The sequence below is a fragment of the Haliotis rubra genome, unplaced genomic scaffold, assembly GCF_003918875.1.
Source record: "Haliotis rubra isolate DU_JTF1 unplaced genomic scaffold, ASM391887v1 Scf1195, whole genome shotgun sequence".
Taxonomy (NCBI): domain Eukaryota; kingdom Metazoa; phylum Mollusca; class Gastropoda; order Lepetellida; family Haliotidae; genus Haliotis; species Haliotis rubra.
Genome location: NW_025765109.1, coordinates 59,069 through 81,360, shown reverse-complemented (window position 1 = coordinate 81,360; position 22,292 = coordinate 59,069). Strand labels below are relative to the sequence as shown.

Sequence of the window (22,292 nt, the reverse complement as noted above, 5' to 3'; positions counted from 1 at the left end):
ACTGACTCTTCTACCAACACTACGTCAACAGCAAACAATAACAAGAGAATATCGTCAATTTCTTCAGTGATAAGTACCTCTTAAACTACTATTTCTAAATTCTATAGCCAACTCGGTGATGAATAGAATGAATAATACAGGGCTTAACATACAGCTTTGACGAACGCCGCAAGATGTTGAAAACGATTCAGTTTTACACCTATTCATTACTGTACATGCCTTGACTTTACCATACATATCTTGCAGGAGATTATACATTTTACCAACAACACCCTTATTATGTAACACATACAATAACGTTTGCCTGTCTACAAAATCAAACGACTTATGCAAATCTATGAAGGCGGCATAAAACTGATGTCTTGACTTTCGAAGATATTTTTGACACAAAGATTGTAGCACAAAAATATAATCTACAGTGAAATATTTACTTCTGAAGCCAGCCTGAGACTCATGAATGATAAAGTTATGAATGCCAAATATGTTTAGAAGAGAAATACCTCGATAGTTATTTGGCTCTGATTTGAGCGGTAGAATCATACCAATACTCCACGAATCCGGGAACTGCCCTTTGTTTAAAATTGAATTAAATAAACAATTTAAATAAGGAGCGACACAAAGCCCCCTTTTAAAGAACTCAGAGGGTATCCCGTCTGGACCTGGCGCTTTACCCAACTTTAAAGAGTGAACTGCTTTCCTTATTTCACCTTGTGTAATGGGATCTGACAAAATGCAAGAGTTATTACAATCAATACATTCCACAGAATCATGGTTGGTAAGGAAATCAATTGCACAATTTGTAAATTCAGAAGTAACATTCTCAAGTTGAGGATTTAACAAATCTTTGAAATAAGCAAACCAAGATTCAACAGGTATATTGTTGCAACTGCGCGAGCATAATTAAAGACTTCACTTTACGCCAAAACACTTTACAATTTTTCTCCTCCGTTGCACACTTAATTTCATGAACAATTGTATTTTTATACAGCGCACTTTTTTCTTTACAAACATTTCGATAAAGCTTTTTCGCTTCTAAATATCATTTCAAATTATCTCAGATTTGTATTTTCTCAACAAAATCAGGTGGAAATATTTTTTATGCTTTAATTCCAAACAATCTTTATCAAAGCACACAGGTTGTACTTTCTGTGTATGCGTCTGTTTTGAAACGTGAATAAAATTTTCACCTGCAAAATACATTAAGTCAATAAGTTTATCAACAGCTGCATTTACATCATTGTGTACAATGTGCAATAAGGAACCAATGACATCTTGAACAGAGGTTGAATTCAACCTTTCAATAAACAACTTCTCACCACTATCACACCACTTGTATTTTACTACAGGTTCAATGCCAACATCAGAAAACGGCTTGTCAAATTTACTGGTAGATCACCTCAAAAAGCGATGACCCTTGAAGTCAGTTCCGTGGAACGTTCACTGAGATATCTCTTATATCCACGGACATTTGGGTCAACTAAAGGGATTGAGTGGTCAGGCTCGCTGACACATGTTATCGTACCCCAGTTGTCTATTTATAGACCTTCATATAAAGGATATACTGAGTGTGTCCTTAAACAACAAACAAAGGAAAGTGAAGCCTACCTGTTTTAGTTCCATCCACAAGCCACAGAATACAGTAAGAGATGAACAGCAACATGTCCCGACTCTGAAACACCAACTGTTATCCGAGCCAAAGCCGGCACTATGTGACGAACATGTAGCTTAAATGCAACATTATCACTATTGATTTTCCCATTGACCGAAGATAATAAAGCTCTGGCTCAATAATAAGTTTAGGTGTGCTATATGACGTCATCTTGTTTGTTTGTCATCCCGTAGAGGCTGGTTCCTGAAAGAGTTATGTCTTGCACTTAAAATCCTTCTTTGGGGATGTCGAGACAGTTTTGTTGTTTTTTATCTACTAGAAATGAGTAAACTTAGTGTCATATCTGTATTGTGTGTTGTTCGGTGCGAAAGAACTCAATATTATACGTCGATGTGGAATTTAAACTTTGAACAAAATCAATGACAAGTCATCTAGGTTTTCATTGAGACGAACACTTCTAAAATTCACGGGGGAGACATGTGAATTAGGTCAATGTATTGAAGTAGAAACACATTAAATGACACACTTAAGAGAAACTGTCAGCATTGTTACTGGAATATTAACTGTGTAACTAACATTTGAACAAAGCTTGTTGTCGAGCAGAGTTTTGCAGTTAGGCACTTTCCGAGAGCATGCTTGTTTTGTCGATTGATGTTTTTACTTGTTTAATCCAGATATTGACTTGGAATTTCTAGGATGGCTTAATGAAAGGGTTTCTAGGAAGAGTTATTGGTTGATAGCATTCATTATTAAGTATGAAAGAATACTAACCATTATTTGGAATTTGGGACTCATTAAATGCCTTCCAACTTCATATTGCTATAGCTGACGCTGGGTACGATAATGCTGACCTTTGTAGATTTTATTGATGCGCTGCGGTTTTTAGAACTGAATAATCCAATGTCGTGAACGTTTTTGTACTACATTGTACTATGTATTCAATTCAATTCAATCTTTATTTCGTACTGAAGAGGCCACAGGCCTATAGTACATATACATATATAATGGGGAATTACATAAATAAATATATTTACATTACAGTGATAAACTTTTGTTCTATACAACATTGCAATGTGAATGAACATGGAAAGATTTTGTAATATATTTTGATTTTTACTGCTTATAAGAGTAGAGAATTTTATGATGCTTGGATGGATATAGTAATATCTTTTAATGTATTTACATCGTATTGAATTATATGATGGACAGATGAGGAGAAAGTGATATTCATCTTCAATTTCATTTAAACGACTAAGTGTACATATTCTATCTTCTCTTTTAACATTTTTTCTATCTGCCGCTTTCAATCAACAAATCGTGAGATGAATATCGGAATCTTGCTAGTGATCGCCTAAAGTTGGTATGTGCCCCATCACAATATCTGTATAATGGAAGCGATTTTATCTGGAACAACCAACATCAAAATACGTCTAGTGGCTTGTAATACCGACAAACAGGTACTTGACAAACGTTATGTAAGTAACCCTGATCAGTCGAGTTGTGTCACGCAAACTGTTCTCGCCGATATTTGGCCTCCATATATTTTCTCCATATCTTTTTGGCGGCTTAACATTTCGTGAAAACAATTAAAACTTTTGTACATGTAACTGTAATTACTCTTTTTATTTGTCGACATCAGCTCACCTGAATATTTCAGGAACAAAGTGGGTGGTCAGGCTCGCTGACTTGGTTGACCCATGTCATCGTATCTCAAGTGTGTAGATCGATGGTCATCATGTTGATCACTGGATTGTCTGGTCCAGTTTCGATTATTTATTGGTGAGTGCGGCGTTAAAGAACAAACAAACAAACCCTGGAGAAGACCGAGGGAGAGTACAGAGACGGAGAGAGACACGTTATGAGTTGGGACACATATGACCGGACTCAAGAGATACCATAAGATAATCACAGCATAACAAAATTGATGACTCTCTAATTTGTAATTTGTAAGTTTCAGTTTTCCGGTAACTTGAAGGAAATGTAGAGAAACGGTCCGAAAACTTAACTGAAACTTAAGTTTCCATTACATTTCCGTTAAATTTCCGGTGTCCGGAAAACAATTTATTTTTCCTGTGTCTTCTTTTTACATAAATCAGGTCTTAAGCAAGCTCGACTCTTTAAAGCAGTTTTGGACAGCCCTGAAGAACATAAACAAAATGAAAAGAAATTAGTGTTTTTAGTTTTACGCCGCATTGTATGGAATAAGCCAAAAACCAAGCTAGACATCAGGGCGGGTAGCTTCAAAATGTTACCAGTCCAAACTGGATTGAACCAGACCAGGCAATCCAAAGAAAATTACTCAGATGTATGGAACATGTTATCTAATATTTTACCAGACCATCGGTCTGGATAGCTCTAAATTCAGACCGTCCATCAGAAATCTAACCCGTCTCGGGCGGTCGGACGGGCCTTATTTCATGCACTGATATATGTAAAAAAAATGGTTTGAATATTTTGAGGATGTATTTAGTACTGGCGAATCAGGGAAAGATTTTCAGTGTTACCGCAGTTACCATATAGAAGATGTGTGCGCTCTGGTCACCGATATGTTATGCTCAAGTAACGTCAAGGAAAGTATAATCATCTGCTATTCATGATTTGAACAACAAAAGTGCAGGAAACGATGAAATAATAGCAGAATTCTTTGAATCTTTTATTAAGAGACGTATTGTGGGCCTGGAGTACTCCAGGATTGGTTGGTTGGTTGAGTTTGTTTGTTGGTTGGCTGCTTGGTTGCTTGGTTGGCTGGTTGGCTGGTTGGCTTGAGTTGGTTGGGTTGGGTTGGGTTGGTTTGGGTTGGGTTGGGTTGGTTTGGGTTGGGTTGAGTTGGGTTGAGTTGGTTGGGTTGGGTTGGATTGGTTGGTTGGTAGGTTGGCTGGTTGGTTGGTTGGTGGGTGGGTTTGTTGGTTGGTTGGTGGGTTGGTTAGTTGGTCGGCTGGTTGGTTGGTTGAAATATCACTTTAGAGAAAAATTCATTATCGTTTGCGATACCACCGAAAATAACAGTCATCCAGATGATAATTCAAGAACTATTGATGAAACTGTGGCCAGTAAAGACGGTGAATCAGTTTATTCGTTTGAGAAAGAAATTATTTTCTCCAGACGTCAGAAAGAAAACAAAACGTCTTCCAAGGCGTTCCCAGTTGCGATACACTCGGGACCGACTGTATTAAACATTTCAATTCAATATTATTTATGTATGACGCTGATCGATGAGTCCACTCCCACGAACGATAAGCTGGACTACTTCTTCTGGTTCCACGTGGTAATCAGGAAGGTGTGCATGTTGTGATGTCGAGCCATTTGATGGCTTTACGCCGCTTTTAGCAATATTACAACAATATCACACCTGGAATGAGCTGCACACATTGTACCCTTCTGGGGAATCGAATCCTCGAGAATTCAGAATACTTTGTGAGATGGATCGGTATCCATGGCTACAATCTGGAACTCTCAGCATGCAGTTGTGAGAGTATGGACTTTGAACTTATCTGCGTATGCACTGACGTGATTAGACATTCATCGATACCTTTTTATTGGCTGTTTTTTTTATTTGTTGTGTATCGCTGCACCCTGAAGTATTCCAAGGATTTACGTCATTCTATTGTGATTTACGTTGGACTCAGGCAGTTAGTGACAGTTACATCCTTTACGATAAGAACCATGTGTCCCATAGGAGCAGTCATTACCCAGTTACAAGGTAATGTAATACATACATACACAAACACACACACACACATACAGACAGACAGACGTACACACACATACATACAGACAGACAGACAGACATACACAAACAGACACACAGATATACAGACATACACACACACATACATACATACATACATACAGACAGACATGCATACAACATACAGACATAAAGACAGGCAGGCAGGCAGGCAGGCAGGCAGGCAGGCAGGCAGGCAGGCAGGCAGGCAGGCAGGCAGACAGACAGACAGACAGACAGACAGACAGACAGACGGACAGACGGACAGACAGTCATGCATACAGACAGACAGACACACAAATAAAGACAGACATTTACACACAGACATGCATGCATGCATGCATACAGACAGACAGACGACAGACATACACACATACATACAGACATACATATAGACATACACACACAGACATGCATGCATACATACATACATACAGACAGACAGACAGAAATACACATATACACAATACATACAGACATATATACACATACATGCATGCATGCATACATACATACAGGCATACAGACATACAGACATTGAAGTAATATTCATAAGTTTTACAAAATAAAAGCTTAAGAATGGTGACAAAATGCCTGCCGATGTTGGAAATCATGTCATTCAGCAAAAGAATATTCTAATGATTGATGACATGAAATTTGCATAAAGTGTATGGGAAAACGCATGTCCAATATACGACTGTGTTACACTTTCACGCGCTCACTTGAGTGTTGTAATCAGGAAAACTTGCAATGGCCGCAGTGGTCTTTGAACCCCGCCATTGGTCAGTATTGAACAAGTCAGAAGAAACCTACCGTTCGTCGATTATTGACTTGAATGATTGCTGAAATGATGACTTGGCTTTTGGTAAAAACAAAATTTTCTTCAGTTTCAGTGCAATTTAATGCAAACCCAAAAATAACACATAAGAGCAGTTCATGATAGCTTACACATGAGCCATTTTCTCAAACATGTACTTTAAAAAAAGGGACGTAACTCTTTGTAAGTAAGTGACAGTGTAGAAACTCAAAGAAGAGGACAGAAAATATGCATCTCAGCCTTAACTTATGTTTACATTCTAACAATAACGTTCTGACTAAGTTATAATGAATCCTGATTCAGTAAAGGAGTTAATAGTTTCATTCGCACACACTGAAGCATCCTTGATACACGTAACTGTCCCATGTGACGTCAGCCTGAAGAGAGGGACTTATCTCCCCTTGAAGCAGTTCACACACTGTGGCCGGTAGGTGTCTGATGCTGAAGCCCGTGCAGGACTCCGAGCGTTCACATGCAGCAGCACAAGCTGCGGTATTGTCGATTCCTTCGCTGATGGTCTTCAGTGGAGTCTTGGTGGAATGTTGTTGTTTATATTGAACGAGGGATGCGCCTGGAACAAGAATGAATGAATGTAGTTTTTGGCCACTATGAATACTACTCCAGCAATACCACAGCGGCGCACGCCAGAAATGACTGAGTGTGTTTAGTTTTATGTCGCTTTTTGGCAATTTTTAAGCAATATCACGACGGGTGACGTCAGAAATAAACATCACACACTGTGTCCATGTGGAGAATCGAACCGGGGTCTCCGGCCTGCGACCGCTTTAACCATTAAGCTACCCTCAACAACCTGCCTGGGATAAATACAGTGTTTTTAACCATAAACAGATTAATCAAAATATTTAGTTTCTTTCACCAACGAATCAAACCATGACGTTGTTCCAGCAAGTGCACTGACCAATAAGATCTCAGATCACCGTCCTTCTCTTCACATTACTTCAACATTACTTCAACATTACTTCAACATTTCATGCAACGGTTCACAAAACGTTCGCAAAGGGTTGGGTTCATATGACGTCCTACCCGTGAAGATTTGGCCATCATCGGTCACGCTACTCTTAGGAGACGACTAACGGACTCTGGTGATTAAGCTTGCTGACTTGGTTCACACATGTCATCTTATCCCAATTGTTTAGACCGATGCGCACGCTGGTGATCACTGGATTGTCTGGACCAGACTCGATTATTTACAGACCGCCGCCATATAGCTGGAATATTGCTGAGTGCGGCGTTAAACATCAACCAACCTGTTACAGCTTACACTGACACCGCTCCCTCTGGATCTTAAACAATAAACAAACTCATGAGATCGGGTGGTCAGCTCGCTGACTTGTTTAAAGGCACGTTATTATATCTCATTTGCGTAGATCGATGCTCATAGTATACATCACTGGATTGTTTGGTCCAGGCATCTACTGACCGCTGTCATACAGCTAGACTGACTGACTGACTGAGATAGGTTTTACGCCGCTTTTAGCAATAATACAGCAACATCACGGCGGGGAACACCAGAAATGGGCTTCACATATTGTACCCATGTAGGGATTCGAACCCGGGTCTTAACCACTAGGCTACCCAACCGCCCCCATACAGCTTGAATATTGCTGAGTGTGGCGTTTATCAACAAACAGATAAACGAAACCCTTCCCCTTTCATTTGAGTTGTCGGCTAGAAAATGGTTTGATAATACTTACATGAATCGAAATATAGATATTGCCACTCAACTAAACATGTTTTTGGTTTGGAGTTTGATAATACCTTTAACTATGTGATACTTACATGAATCGAAATGTGTAGATATTGCAACTCCGAACACTTGTACGTCGCACATTTGGAGAACATCTTCAGGATTTAACTTGTTTTTGCCGCTGATCCTGACAAAGCGACCGGTGACGGGTCTTGAGCAGGTGACGGTAACAGTCTCCCCCGGGTTTGACACGCTACCGGAGTAGAAGTAGCATACTTTGGGGGCAGAGTTGGAAGGTTGTTCTTGGTACACGTCAATTGAAAAATCATGAAGTCTTTCAGCTGTAATTGAAACCGTGACATATTAGGTTTGAGATTACTTATGTTTAGTGATGACCCGTTACGATCCGGGTTAGAACTGATCTTCAGCAACCCATGCTTGTCGTAAGAGGCGACTAAAGGGATCGAGTGGCCAGGCTCGCTGACTTGATGGACACTTGTTATTGTATCCAAATTTGGTAGATCGATGCTCTGATGCTCTCAGCCACTGATTATGTTTGAAGTCAGCGGGAATAGTCGCCTATTACGACAAGCATGGGATTCTGTCCAAGCGTGACGTCACTACGTCACGTCAGCAAGACAACCACATTCGGCTGACCCATCTAAGGAATCGATTCCAGACTGCCAGTTTGACTGCTCGGACCATTCCTGGCTTACGTCGAATCAGTTCAAGGACTGTACGGAACCAAATGAGGGAGCAGAACATACGGCCCAGACGGCCCGCACAACGTCCAGTTTTGCTCCAACGTCACCGACAATCACGTCTTGGTGCAGACTTCATGGACTCTTATGGTATGGTGCAGCCTGGTGCAGACAGCATCTACGGTACAGAAGGCTAGTTCAACGGTTTACGTCAAGCCCCAAATCAGCCATTGACGTCAGCTGAATTGGGACAAGCGTTGGCTCAGACATGGAACAACATTCCCAAAGCTTTCTTCAATCGCTTAGTGTCGTCTATGTGTCATCGTTTTCAAACCTGCATCAACGCCAATGGTGGACACACACGATACTGAATTTGTGAACTGACTTTTGACATCACATCTCTTCAAGGGCGTGTCACGATGCCTAGTGTCAAATCATACAGATTTCGATAGTATTCTGTCAACAGTTAAACAGTGATTAAGGAAAACACCACAACTCATGTTATTATCTTTTTGCATTAAAATGGCACAACATCAAATAATGCGCAATCCAGTAGTATATAACCGAAGACATAAGATGTGTAAATATTGGCCGTAACATTTGTGGGGCGCAGTAGTGCAGTTGAAGCCGTGTGCCTATCACGCAAAAGGCCCGGGTTCGATCCCCGGTGGAGGCACCTAAGAGCGCCAGAGCGCACTCATCTTCTATATGGTAACTACGGTAATCTTCCCCTGATTCGCCGGTGGAGGCATCTAGGTTCGGGTCCCGAGGTGGACACATTGGCGTAGTATCCTTGGACAAGATACTTAGATCCACATTGTCACAGTTCACCCAGCTGTAAAATGGGTACCCGTGAGGATGTCCTGGCAATGTGTGTGTTTAGTTCATAGCGCCTAACAGGCAGCATGGCTGTATGATTCCCCAGGGAGTTGAAAAGTATCGGAAAGTACGACAGTGTCCTATGACCGGAGATAGTAATGTACGTAGCGCCGTGAGCAGGCAATGTGCCTGGATATGAGCGCCATATATGCAGACTATTACTATTACGTTACTGATAGCGTGGTTAGCAACATTAAACACATTTATACGCACGGCAGCATTCACTTCTAGCTGTGACCTTGACCTTGGTTACTTTGACCTTGACCTGTAGGTCCATTTGCCACCAGGGGTCGTAGTCTGCTAACTGAACTGCGAAGCAGCTGTTACTACCCCAAGTTGTGCCTGTATTCCCATCGTTTACCGCTTGTGGTGGATGGATAATGTGCGAACTTGAACTGGCCGGCTTGTCCAGTGCCAGGTCAGTTTCTTGACCAAAACAAATCAGAACAAAAATGACAATATCCGAATGAACTGATGTATTTCGATGCCAGACTCGGAGACTTGGTTTACACATGTCATCTTATCCCATCTACATAGATCTATGCTCATGATGTTAATCACTGGGTCCAAACTCGATTATTTACAGACCGCGGCGTGAAACTGAAGATCCCGATCCCGTTAGTCGTCTCTTACAACAAGCATAGGTTACTGAAGACCAATTCTAGCCCGGATCTTAACGGGTCTGTAATCACCAGTAGCGAGAGTGATGGTGTAAATCTAGCTGGGTGAGTCAGTGAGTTTAGTTTTACGCCGCCCTAAACCTCACATCTAAATAAACACTCCCAAAAAGAAACGCATCATGAAAATAGCAATTTCATGAAGCAATGAAGCCAACCGTCATATCGCCATTGGTTTGCTTGAAGCTGGCCAGTCTCAACGTGCAGTTGCCCGACGCATGAATGTTCAACAAAGCACCATTTCACGGCTCTGGGAGAGATATCGCCGGCAGAATGCGGTAGCAGATGCCCCTCGTAGTGGGCGACCTCGAGCGACCACTGCGGCGTAGGATCGCTACATGCGGTTACATCACCTGCGTCATCGAACAGCTAGGAGGCTTTCTGCACAGACCGTCAGGAACAGGTTGAGAGAGGCTGGTTTACGTGCCAGAAGATCTCGTTCGATGCCGAGACGATGCCGTGCAGTTCTGGATGCGGTGGTCACACGAGGTATTGACTTCAGCGCCACCGCACTCAGCAATATTCCAGTTATATATCGGCCGTCTGTAAATAATCGAGTCTGAACCAGACAATCCACTGATTAACAGCAAGAGCATCAATCTACGCAGTTGACATGAGTTAACAAAGTCAGCGAGGCTGACCACCCGATCCTGTTAGTCGCCTCTTATGACAAGCATGGGTTACTAAAGATCAATTCTAACCCAGATCTTCACGGAAGACAAACATGGGTTACTGAAGACCAATTCTAACCCGGATCTTCATGGGACAATAACTCCAGTCGGGACACCTGGCCGGCAGAAGAAGTAGCACGAGTCCCCAGGGACATCTGAACCAAGACGTTTAACTGAAGCATTCAGGTATATCGATAATCTGATATCATTAAATAAACATTAACAGCCAATCCCCTTCCCCCATCTTATATTACACGACATGTTTTCTCACTTACTCGCCCAGCTGAAGAAGCTACAAAGGAAACAAGTGAGGCTGCCTCGACTGTTCCAAATTAAGATCAAGTTCCTAAAGATTCAGCGGGAGCGGTGTTCATATAAGCTATAACAGGTTGGCTGGTGTTTAACACCGTAATCCAGCTGTATGGTGGCGTTCTGTAAATAATCGAGTCTGGATTACACACACCAGTAATCAACAGCATGAGAATCGATCTAAGTAATTGGAATACGATGACGTGTGTCAACCAAGTTAGCAAGCCTGATCACCCGATTACGTTAGTTGCTTCTTGCGACAAGCATGGCTGCTGAAGGTCAGTTCCATAACAGCTTGTTCACCGTATTTATTTACCGAATAACAATATATACCCTTAAGCCTCAGCGTGACAAAAGGTTTTCGAAAAGTTTGCAAAACGCACACCATTTACTAAGTGAGTGAGTGAGTGAGTTAGGATTTTTTATCACATCGGCAGTATTTCAGTCACATCGTGACTAAAACAAGTTATATATTCATGATACATAAACTCAGAGTATATTAAAAGGTGGAGGAAAGATAGTTAAAAACAACCGTCAACAACTGAAGATAGTGAGTGAGTGAGTGAGTGAGTGAGTTAGGATTTTAAGTCACATCGGCAATATTTCAGCCATATCGTGACTACAAACAAGGTATAATTTTACAATGAATAAAGGTAAATTATAAAAACCTGTCAGCAAAGGACAGTAAAACAACTAGTATATCACACACTTCAATCTAAAACTAGTAATTAACACTAAAATACCTTAACTATAGAGGACAACACAATATAAAAACAGGCTATGTATTGCCAACGACTGAAGTTAGATCACCATGCCAGGGACCGTGGGGACTTACAGTACTCTTGCTACCAGCACGGACACAACTGAAGATAGAGGTCCATACCAAGGCCATAAGGAGCATGGGGTCTTACAGTATGTTTGCTTCCTGCATGGACCCTAGCTGGATTTACATCATCACTTCAGCTGTCTGCGATTGTGTTAACATCAGTTTTTGACGATTTGTAGATTGTTTTATATGTTGTATTGTCTATGGTTTTAGATCTGCATTCTGGCTTTACATTTATATGTGTGAGTTTCTGGTTGTTTTTAACGTAGTTCTTCAATATGTTTTTATATTCTCGATTTATATGTGACAAATGCATGACTTGTTTTGGTCACTATATGACTTAAAGACGACCGATGCCATTTGAAATCTTAACTCACTCACCCACTCACTGGTATACGGGTTGCGTAGACAGATGTTCATGGCAGGCACCGCATTGTCTGGTCCAGATTCGATTATTATGTATGGAGTTTTGTTGCTCTTGTTATTTACAGACCCCCTTCATGTAGAAGGAGTATTTCTGAGTGTGACGTGAAACGACAAACAACAAGGAAACTTACCTGTATTAGTTTCATCTACAACAGAGCATAGAGACGGAGATAGACTCGTTATGAGTAGGGATTCATATGATAGACTCAAGACATACCAGAATATGATAACAATAGTGGAAAAACTGATCTTGACTCCATTATGTTCAAACAAATCAGGTCTTAAGCAAAATGGAATCTTTAAAGGAGTTTTGGAGAGCCCTGGGGAACATAGGACTTCTGGTCCAGACACGATTATTGTGTAGAGAGTTATTATTTACAGACTGCCTTCATAATGGTGGAGCAACGACAAACAAACAAAAAATAATTAAACTGACCTGTTTTAGTTCCATCGACAAGCAGCAAAATTACGTAAGAGATGAACAGCAACATGTCCCGACTCTGAAACACCAACTGTTTTATCCGAGCCAAAGCCGACACAATGTGACGAACCTGTAGCTGAAAAGCCACATATCCCTATTGATTTTCACATGCATCGAAGACTCTTAAACTCTGGCTCAGTATGTTTAAGTCAGCATGTATATGTAGTGTCTTATTGCTTCCTGTGTCATCCCGTTGGGGTTTGTTCCTACAAGTTGGTGCCTTGCACAATAAGCCCATTTTGTGGAAGTGGAGAGAGTTGTGTCTCTATGTTTACTAGAAGTGAGCATACGTAATGTCGTATCTGTATTGTGTGTTGTTTAATGCGTCAGAACACACTACTAGAATGACCTAATGGAAGGCCTTCTAGGAAGAGTTATTGGTTGATAGCATTCATTATGAAGTATGAAGGAATACTAACCATTATTTGGAATTTGGGACTCATTAAATGCCTTCCATAAATAAGCCTACTATATATTTCTATAGCTGACACTGGTTACGGTCATACTGACCTTTGTCGATTTATTCATGCGCTGATCCAAAGAATCCAACGTCCAGTAAACGTTTTGTGTACTTGTGGTATGTAGTCGAGTTACAATAGTGTTTGTCCTATAATAATATCCTTTTCTCAGAGCTGGATGTGGAGAGGGTTTTGTCTCTTTTGTTTACTAGAAATGACTGACTGACTGACTGAGTTTGGTTTTACGCCGCTTTTAGCAATATTCCAGCAACATCACGGCGGGGGACACCAGAAATGGGCTTCACACATTGTACCCATGTGGGGATTCGAACCCGGGTCTTCGGCGTGACGAGCCAACGCTTTAACCATTAGGCTACCCCACCGCCCCTACTAGAAATGAGCATTCGTGATGTCGTATGTGTATTATGCGTTATTTAATGCTTGAGAATACTGTTATACATCGATAACGATAAACAAAATCAGTGACGAATCATCTAGGTTTTAAGTGAGACTAAACCCCTTGAAATTCACGGGTGAGACATGTCAATTGTACAGGTTTATGTATTGAAGAAGTGTCAAAGTACAATAGTCACAATGCCACACTGAAGACAAGCTGTCATCATTGTAACTGGAATATTGACATAACTCACATAACTCACATAACTCACATCTGAAAGATTTGGACAAAGTTTGACATCAAGCAGGACGTTGACAGTTAGGCTGTTTCAGAGAACAAGCTAGTTTTACCCGTGAACAACCGGGTTAGAATGGACAGGCGACTAACGGGATCGGGTAGTCAGGCTTGCCGATTTCGCTGACACATAACATCATATCCCAATTGAGTAGATCGATGCTCATGTTCTTGATCACTGGATTATGTGGTTCAGATTCGACAGCCAGATTATACTGCAGCTGGTATATAGCTCAACCAACCAAAAAACAAATGTGATTCATTTGGCGTTAGAGATTGAGTTCATTACCTATTCAACAAATATGTACTGGACTTCCCATCATCTGTTCATAATTATAAAGTATCATCATGAGTAACTGCAACACATTAACACCATGTTTTATCTATCGATGTATATCCTGTGTAATGCGTCGTGCTTGAGAATATTTCGCTCATATGACGACGTGCATGCGTGTGTATGTGTATGTGCGGCTGCTTGTACTAGCCCAGACTGAAGTTGGTTTTATAGTGCTAGCCCACTGAGATACCATGCCGCAGTGGAGCATGAATACCCCACTCACGCACATTATACTGACTCCGAGCCGACCAGTCCTTGATGTACCCATTAATGCCGAGCGTCAGGCAGGGACCAACACGTACCATATTTTAACGTCTTTTGGTATGACGCGGTCGGGGATCGAACCCGCGACCTTCCGCTCTCCGGGCGGACGCTCTAACCACTACACCACGGAGGCGGTCTGTGTAATCCAGATATTGACTTGGAATATATGGAATGACTTAATGGAAGGCTTTCAATAAACACTTAATGGTTAATAGTATTGAAAATAACGAACAGATTTGGGTCTCGTTAAATGCCTTCAAAGCCTACTACATATTGCTGTAGCTGACACGATCATACTAACCATGTCGATTTTATTGATGCGCTGAATAATACAACGTCGCGTAAACTTGTTGTACTACATTGTACTTGTGGAATGTATTCGAGTTAGAATGGTATTTCTCATATAACAATATCCGGTAGAATGGCAACAGTGAAGATGCAACCAGCTTCTTTGGTCTGGAGCTTCTCAAGGCTGGAACACCCAACATCAAAATACGTCTAGTGGCTTTTAATACTGACAAACAGGTACTTGACAAACGTACTGTAAGCAACCCCGAGTGTCTGGGAGCGCAGTCACCCCTGACCTATCTACTTGTATCCTCGCCGTCTTTTGGCCTCCATGTGTTTCCTCCATATGTCTTAAGACCCGAGAAGATCCGGGTTAGAATTGGTGTTCAGTAACTCATTTTTGTCGTAAGAGGCGACTAACGGGATCGGGTGGTCAAGCTCGCTGACTTCGTTGACACATTTCATCGTATACCAGATGCGTAGATCGTGCGGTTGATCACTGGATTATCTGGTCCACACTCGATAATTTACAGAACGCCGCCATAATGCTGGAATATTGCTGAGCGCGACGTTAATAAACAAACCAACCAACTACCCAAGAATGGTTACAAAATGCCTGCCACTGTTGAAAATTACCTAAAGAATATCCGAATGATTGATGACATGAAATTTTCATAAGGCGTATACAAGATCCGTCAGCAGCAGCATGTACAACTCACCGTAAAGACCCGGGTCACGGCTGGCCTTCAGCAACCAAGGCTAGTAAGAAGTGACTAGCGGGAACGTGTTCAGGCCTGTTAGCTTGGTTGATATATGACGTTGCATCTTGATGGGTGCTCACATCAGTCAGTAGATTTCATGTCAAGACACTATAAAGGCCCCTATCATACATCCCGAGTATTGCAGGGGGCGGCGATAAACAACGACCATTTCATTTGTGCTTCGGCTTACCTTATTAAATGAACTTTTATTCAGAGCAGTACATAAAAAGAATATCACGAAGACAAGAACAAGAAATAGTTACTCTGGAACGCAGACAGTTTGTACCTAAAATGACCGGGTAATGACCATAAATGGGTTTGTCAGTCTGGACTGGTGTGTGTCGTCATCATCGGTGGGAACAACTCCGTGAAAATCAAAAGAGGCTCACTGGAAAGTCAGAAGAGGCTCCGTGAAACTGGGAAGAGCTTTGCGACAAACATGGAGACACATTCAAAGATGCTTCGCCAAAAGATCAAAAGCGACATGCGCCATAAAAACACTTTTATGCATTACGTCACACTGAACTGACGTCACTTTTCGTCAGCCCTCTTGTAAATAAACGTACATTTGGTAACCGACGTCATGATGCATGTCAGTTTTCATCGCCTCGTACAGTCCCCTACAGCAAACTACTCCGTAGCATCCCGTTACTTGGTTTGCTGTTGCTTCATCACTGGTGGAAACATTGCGCTGGACCTTTTTTAAGGTCTCGGCTCGATTCACAATTAAACAGCGACATGGCAGTGGTCACTAAGTCTATTAAACAAATCCGACAATCCATCCGTGGAATGTCGCGTGAGCAGTCAACTTAATCTGGATTTACTGTTCTAAACTTACATTGTCAGTAGACGTGCGACGTTCACATTGCCTAGCGTGGTTTACGATAACCGCAGACGTAACTAAAATAATATGGAGAAGATATTTAACCCGAACGTAAACCGTCCTCAAAGCATGCCCAGTGCACTACAACTAACACAGAATGATGTAGGCCTCTTGACTACCTTTTCAGTTTATCATTAAAGTCATAACCACATGTTATAAATGACGTCACTTCCCTCTGTTCAAAAAACCACTACAATACTATTAGTTTGTACCAGTACACTTGCACGCGCTTACTGGAGTGCTGTCACAAAGAAAACTTGCAATTGCAGCCCCGGTCTACGGACACTGCCATTGGTCAGCTTTGAACCAGTCAGCAGAAACTCACGGTTACCGTTCGCGAGTTATTGGCGTGAATATTATTCTTGATAGGTTGTTATGAATCCTGACTCAGCAAAGGAGTTTCGAGTTTTATTCGCACACACTGAAGCATCCTTGATACACGTAACTGTCCCATTAGACGTCAGCCTGAAGAGAGGGACTTATCTCCCCTTGAAGCAGTTCACACACTGTGGCCGGTAGGTGTCTGATGCTGAAGCCCGTGCAGGACTCCGAGCGTTCACATGCAGCAGCACAATCTGCGGTATTGTCGATTCCTTCGCTGATGGTCTTCAGTGGAGTCTTGGTGGAATGTTGTTGTTTATATTGAACGAGGGATGCGCCTGGAACAAGAATGAGTGACTATGGTTTAATACCGCTTAAAACAATATTCCATACCAGAAATAAGTGAGCAAGTGAGTTTAATTTTACGCCACTTTTAGCAATATTTCGGCAATAGCACGGCGGAGAACACCAGAAATGGACTTCCACATTGTACACCTGCGGTGAATCGATCCTCGCCCTGCAGACCGAACTCTTTAACCATTAGGCTACCCTCAACATACTGCCTGGAAGAAATACATTGTTTCTAATTGAACGTCAAACAGATTAATCAAAATATTAAGTTTCTTTCACCAACGAATCAACCATGACGTTGTTCCAGCGAGTGCTCTGACCAATCAGATCTCAGATCACCGTCCTTCTCTTCAATTAAACACATTTAAGATGTCAGCTGGAAACGTCAGACTTTGTCTTCTCACGAACGAAAGCCTCACAAGTGTAAAACATGTTTTTGACTTGAAGTTTGTTAATACCTTTACCTATATGCGACTTACATGAATCGAAATGTGTAGATATTGCCTCTCCGAACACCTGTGCGTCGCAAAATTGGAGCAGGTCTTGATGATTTAATTTGTTTTTACCGCTGATCCTGACAAAGCGACCAGTGACAGGTCTTGAGCAGGTAACGGTAACAGTCTCCCCTGGGCGTGACACGCTACCGGAGTAGAAGTAGCATAATTTGGGGGCAGAGTGTTGGTTGGAAGGTTGTTCTTGGTACACGTCAATCGAAAAATCATGAAGTCTTTCAGCTGCAATTGAAACCGTGCCATTTTAGGTTTGAGATTACTGATGTTTAGCTATGCCCTATCATCTGTCATGCTTGTCGTAAGAGGCGAATAACAGGATCGGGGTACAGACTCGCTGACTTGATGTAACAGTTTTAACAAGCACATACACCAATATATTTCTTTGTGTTTGCATTTGTACTCAGCCTCACCGCCCTATCCCTAAGTCGTTTCTACGACAAGCATGGATCCAGTGGCCAACGCCAGCCTCATCTTCTCCGGCATTATGTTACTATTTTATCATCCAAAACTGTGTTCCACAGGAGATATTGCTTGTGTGAGATCATACGGTATTTTCTAGGAGATATCATTTTGACAGTAGATTTTGTACAATGCCCTGACAAATGCTGTGACGTCATGAACTGGATGACGTCACAATGCTATGACATCGCTGCACTACAAGTCTAATGGTAGTTGAGTCTTCAGAGATGTACATTTTTCATTGAAAACTAATGAAGAAGGATTTTTGATAATAAATAGAATCTCACCCTCGTGTCTTCTGATATCAAATATATCAACACTCGTTGATAAAAGTGAAATTATCCTCGGCAAGCCTCGGATATTTGTAACTTTATCAACTCGTGGAGATGTATTTGACATCAGAAAACACTCGGGTGAGATTCTCTATATATCACCAAAGAATCAAGATGGGTACATATGGGCCGTAACGTTACTGATAGCATGGTTAGCAAGATTAAATACATTTATACGCACGGCAGCAGTCACTTCTAGCTGTGACCTTGACCTTGGTTACTTTGACCTTGACCTGTAGGTCCACTTGCCACCAGGGGTCGTAGTCTGATAACTGAACTGCGAAACAGCTGCTACTGCTCCAATTTGTGGCAGTATTCCCATCGTTTACCGCTTGTGGTGGATGGTTGATGTGCGAACTGGAACTGGCCGGCTTGCCCAGTGCCAGGTCAGTTTCTTGACCAAAGAACAAACATGACAATATCTGAATGAACTGATGGAATCTATTTCAACGTCAGACTCGCAGACATGGTTGGCATCCAAATTCGGTAAATCAATGCGCATGTTGTTGATCACTGGGTTACCTAGTCCAGACTCAATTATTTACAGACCGCCGCCATATAGCTGGGATATTTTGGAGTGGGCGTGCGGCGTTGAACAACCAACAAACTAGGAAACAAACCATGGCAGACGGAGATAGACTCGTTATGAGTCGGGATTCATGTGACAGACTCAAGATATACCAAAATATAATCACAACAGTGATAAAACTGATCTTGACTCCATTATTGTTTTACAAATCAGGTCTTCAGCAAAATGGACTCTTCAAAGGAGTTTTAGACAGCCCCGAAGAACATAGGGCTTCTGGTCCAGACTCCTATTTGCTCCTAATTTTACAGATCGCTTTCATGTGGCTGGAGTATTTCTGAGAGTGGCGTTAAACGACAAACAATATAAAATTAAACTGACCTGCTTTAGTTCCATCCAGAAGCCACAAAATAAAGTAAGAGATGAACAGCAACATGTCCCGAAATACCAATCGTTATCCGAGTCAAAGCCGACACAATGTCACGAACATGTAGCTGAAAAGCAACATCATTACTATTGATTTTCACATATACCAAAGATTCTTACAGGCTCAATAAGTTAAAGTATACATGTATATGTACTACCAGATACTTATCTCAAACATGTATATGTTACCTGCCGCAAGTAAAGCTTCAGCAAGGTGTCGGTTTTATATCAGAAAGGCTTAGATGTGTCCAATGAGAATACGTTCACTAAATATTCAAATCAGATGTATGTAATGTGCTCAAGGTAATCAGTGTTCTAAATGTGATAATACCGCATCTTCATGACAGGACAATAGCTCTCTGTTAGTTGAACGCATTAGACTCTCGATGCAGTACGAGATTAAAGGAAATCGTTTTCCAAAACATTAGCCATTAGCTTTTTGTGAATTTGCGCCTTTGTCAGAAAATCAACACATTACCAGCTAATGCATCCTTTTTCTTTACTCTGATTTTCCTTTCACAAACTATGATGAATATGACACTTGTGTTCTCGATCAAAGAGCTTGAGTTACTCCGGATAAGTGTGTGTTTAATGGAATGGAATAGCTTTGCTTTTCTTTCTGACAAGTTCTTTTGTGTTCCTTCAGCCCATCCAAGGGTTCTGGTGGTTGTAGCCCTTTTACGGCCATTTTTGCTTGAAGTAGAACAGTTCTCAAAAGGCATTCTCCCTGCCAGTTTCAGTACCAGTGCGGAAGTATCTCCTTTCGGATGAAACTTGAATTGGTTATAAAGAAATTGTAATCCCTTTCTGTTTTAAGTCTCTTTTAAACATACCCTTGATAAAAATAAATAAATTGACAGCTGTTTAAGCAGCTCATGTGTTCCCAAGGCAACTTGGGTTCAGGGCAGGGTTAGCTCATAAACCGTCCACTGTTCCTGACACGGGAGCTTGTAACACATCAAAAATGGATACTATGAATATATAGCCCCTGATGGGGATTTAATTGTATATGAAAGAAAAGGAGTGTGGACCTATATTTCATTTATAGTCAATCAGATCGCTGGCTCTTTTCAGTGCCGGGTATATCATGACAATGGCGAACGGTGACGACACAGGCCTGTTAGCCATGAATACTGTACATAAACCCATTATGGCAATTAGCTGTGTGTCTCGGAAAGAATGGTGATGAAGTGCCACCAATCCAGTGTGCTTTAGTTCGTGTCTAGTATGAACACAATGAAATAAACAAGTAATTCGGTAAGTTAATTCTGTGCAGAGATTTTGGCCTGGAATAAAAAAGTCACGATTTTGTTGAGCTTCCCATGGCCCTAGTTCCCACAGTACTGTTTCGATTCTAGTGATATATGTCTCATATTGTAGGTAGGTCTATAGACTTGAAATTAGTGCAGAGTTGTCAAAATATCTATCATGAAATATTTCAGCATGTGTTACCATCCACGGGACTTGCACTAAACTTTCAACATATTGTGAAGCACCAATGTGCACCAATCAACAACCAAGGACCTAAAAGGTGCATGCTTAATTATAACCAGTAAAAATAAGTGTACTATTAGTTTATATTCAAATGTAAATATCTGAATCAATTGTAAGTGAAATTATTGATACCAACAACTTCTAACCATAAGTCTAATTATACTTTCACCATTTGCATAAACTCAGACTAAATAAAACTTTCAACACATTTTTTTGTAATTTATTCATTTTATCTTTTTTAAAAAGTAGGGGAACTTCATTTTTAATGTACAATTGAAAAAAATTGGATGATATATCGTAGTCAATCAATGTTGGTATGATAATAATGAATGTTTTGAGAGTGCATCACCACTTGCACTTCCTTATGACCAAAGTTGCTTGTACAGTAATCGCTCTTGAAAGATGATTGGTGTATGACGTGAAAATTTGCATGTGTACGATTTTCACTCAGTAGTGTGTGATTCCACCACAAATGGTCAGACATTCATTCAGACGAGGAGGGATACTGAGTATGAGTCTCTCAGTGACCAATTGGGGGAGTTTGTTCCGTTCTTCCTGAAGCGCACGGCCAAGTTCATCCAGAGTAGTCGGCGGCCCTATGACGTCTCCCTATCATTTCCCAGACGTGTTCAATAGGGGAAAGATCAGTCCTCGTTGCTGGTCATGGCAAACGATAGATGTTGTGGTGCTGGTGGTGATTATTGACAATACGTGCACGGTGAGCACGGGCGTTGTCATCCAGAATGACGAAATGGCGACCAAAATGCCAGGCAGATGGGACAACAAAGGGTGTCAATATGTTGCCCCGGTTGTACTGTCCTGTGACCCTTCCTTATACAACATGAAGAGGGCTTCGGTCAGTCATAGTGAAACCATCCATACCATAAGTGACCCACCTCCAAATCGATCGTGAGGCCTCGCGTTGATGGTGGCGTGACGTTCGTTTCTTCGTCGCCAGACCCGACCACGTCCGTCAAGGAAGTCCAAAGTGAATCTATACTCATCCGAAAACATGACACGTGACCAACGATGGTTCCGCCAGTGTCTATGTGACCCGCACCATTCTCGTCTTACAGCCATGTGACAATCAGTCAAGGGTAGCACAACCCGGGGAGGTCAAGCATGCAAGTGAGCTGCATGGAGGCGATTCCTAATCATCTGACCCGTAGCTCGAACACCAGTTGTCTGATACAGATTTGCCGTTACGACTCGATTTCTTAAAGCTTGGTTCCGAATGAAACGACCCTGAACTCTTGTTGTTGACCCTGGATGGCCTGACGGGGTCGATCGTCAACATTTTCGGTTTGCTGATATCTGTTCCAAAGTTTGCTAATGACTGACTTCAAAACATTGAAAAT

At 41.5% G+C, this 22,292-nt stretch overlaps 2 protein-coding genes across 3 annotated transcripts; both read right to left on the bottom strand.

The window, feature by feature from the left end:
- Positions 1–5,861: 5,861 nt before the first annotated feature.
- On the bottom strand, positions 5,862–13,015 carry LOC124261521 (fucolectin-4-like). Of its 2 annotated transcripts, XM_046695843.1 has the most exons (5): positions 12,787–13,013; positions 12,482–12,496; positions 9,655–9,867; positions 7,954–8,202; positions 5,862–6,724 (listed from the first exon to the last, which is right to left on the bottom strand). In XM_046695843.1, exons 1-5 carry the CDS (start codon positions 12,839–12,841, stop codon positions 6,474–6,476), a joined length of 783 nt encoding a protein of 260 aa, XP_046551799.1. In that variant the 5' UTR covers positions 12,842–13,013; the 3' UTR covers positions 5,862–6,473. The 2 variants fall into 2 exon arrangements, with proteins under 2 accessions (XP_046551799.1, XP_046551802.1); XM_046695846.1 differs by lacking the exon at positions 12,482–12,496 and having other exon boundaries at positions 12,787–13,015.
- Positions 13,016–16,135: 3,120 nt separating this feature from the next.
- Positions 16,136–19,610, bottom strand: LOC124261512 (fucolectin-1-like). The gene is made up of 4 exons (XM_046695832.1): positions 19,396–19,610; positions 18,670–18,882; positions 17,665–17,919; positions 16,136–17,172 (listed from the first exon to the last, which is right to left on the bottom strand). Exons 1-4 carry the CDS (start codon positions 19,448–19,450, stop codon positions 16,967–16,969), a joined length of 729 nt encoding a protein of 242 aa, XP_046551788.1. The 5' UTR covers positions 19,451–19,610; the 3' UTR covers positions 16,136–16,966.
- Positions 19,611–22,292: the final 2,682 nt, after the last annotated feature.

What these genes read in the sequence shown, in the direction of transcription:
- LOC124261512 (XM_046695832.1), bottom strand. Translation starts at nt 19,450, where the DNA reads ATGTTGCTGTTCATCTCTTACTTTATTTTGTGGCTTCTGGATGGAACT. An exon ending in TCTGGATGGAACTAAAGCAG is followed by an intron (nt 18,883 to 19,395) that starts GTCAGTTTAATT and finishes TCTTTGGTCAAG; the next exon opens with AAACTGACCTGGCACTGGGC. An exon ending in ATCTACACATTTCGATTCAT is followed by an intron (nt 17,173 to 17,664) that starts GTAAGTCGCATA and finishes TTCTTGTTCCAG; the next exon opens with GCGCATCCCTCGTTCAATAT.
- LOC124261521 (XM_046695843.1), bottom strand. Translation starts at nt 12,841, where the DNA reads ATGTTGCTGTTCATCTCTTACGTAATTTTGCTGCTTGTCGATGGAACT. An exon ending in AGCTAGAAGTGAATGCTGCC is followed by an intron (nt 8,203 to 9,654) that starts GTGCGTATAAAT and finishes TTTCAATTACAG; the next exon opens with CTGAAAGACTTCATGATTTT. An exon ending in ATCTACACATTTCGATTCAT is followed by an intron (nt 6,725 to 7,953) that starts GTAAGTATCACA and finishes TTCTTGTTCCAG; the next exon opens with GCGCATCCCTCGTTCAATAT.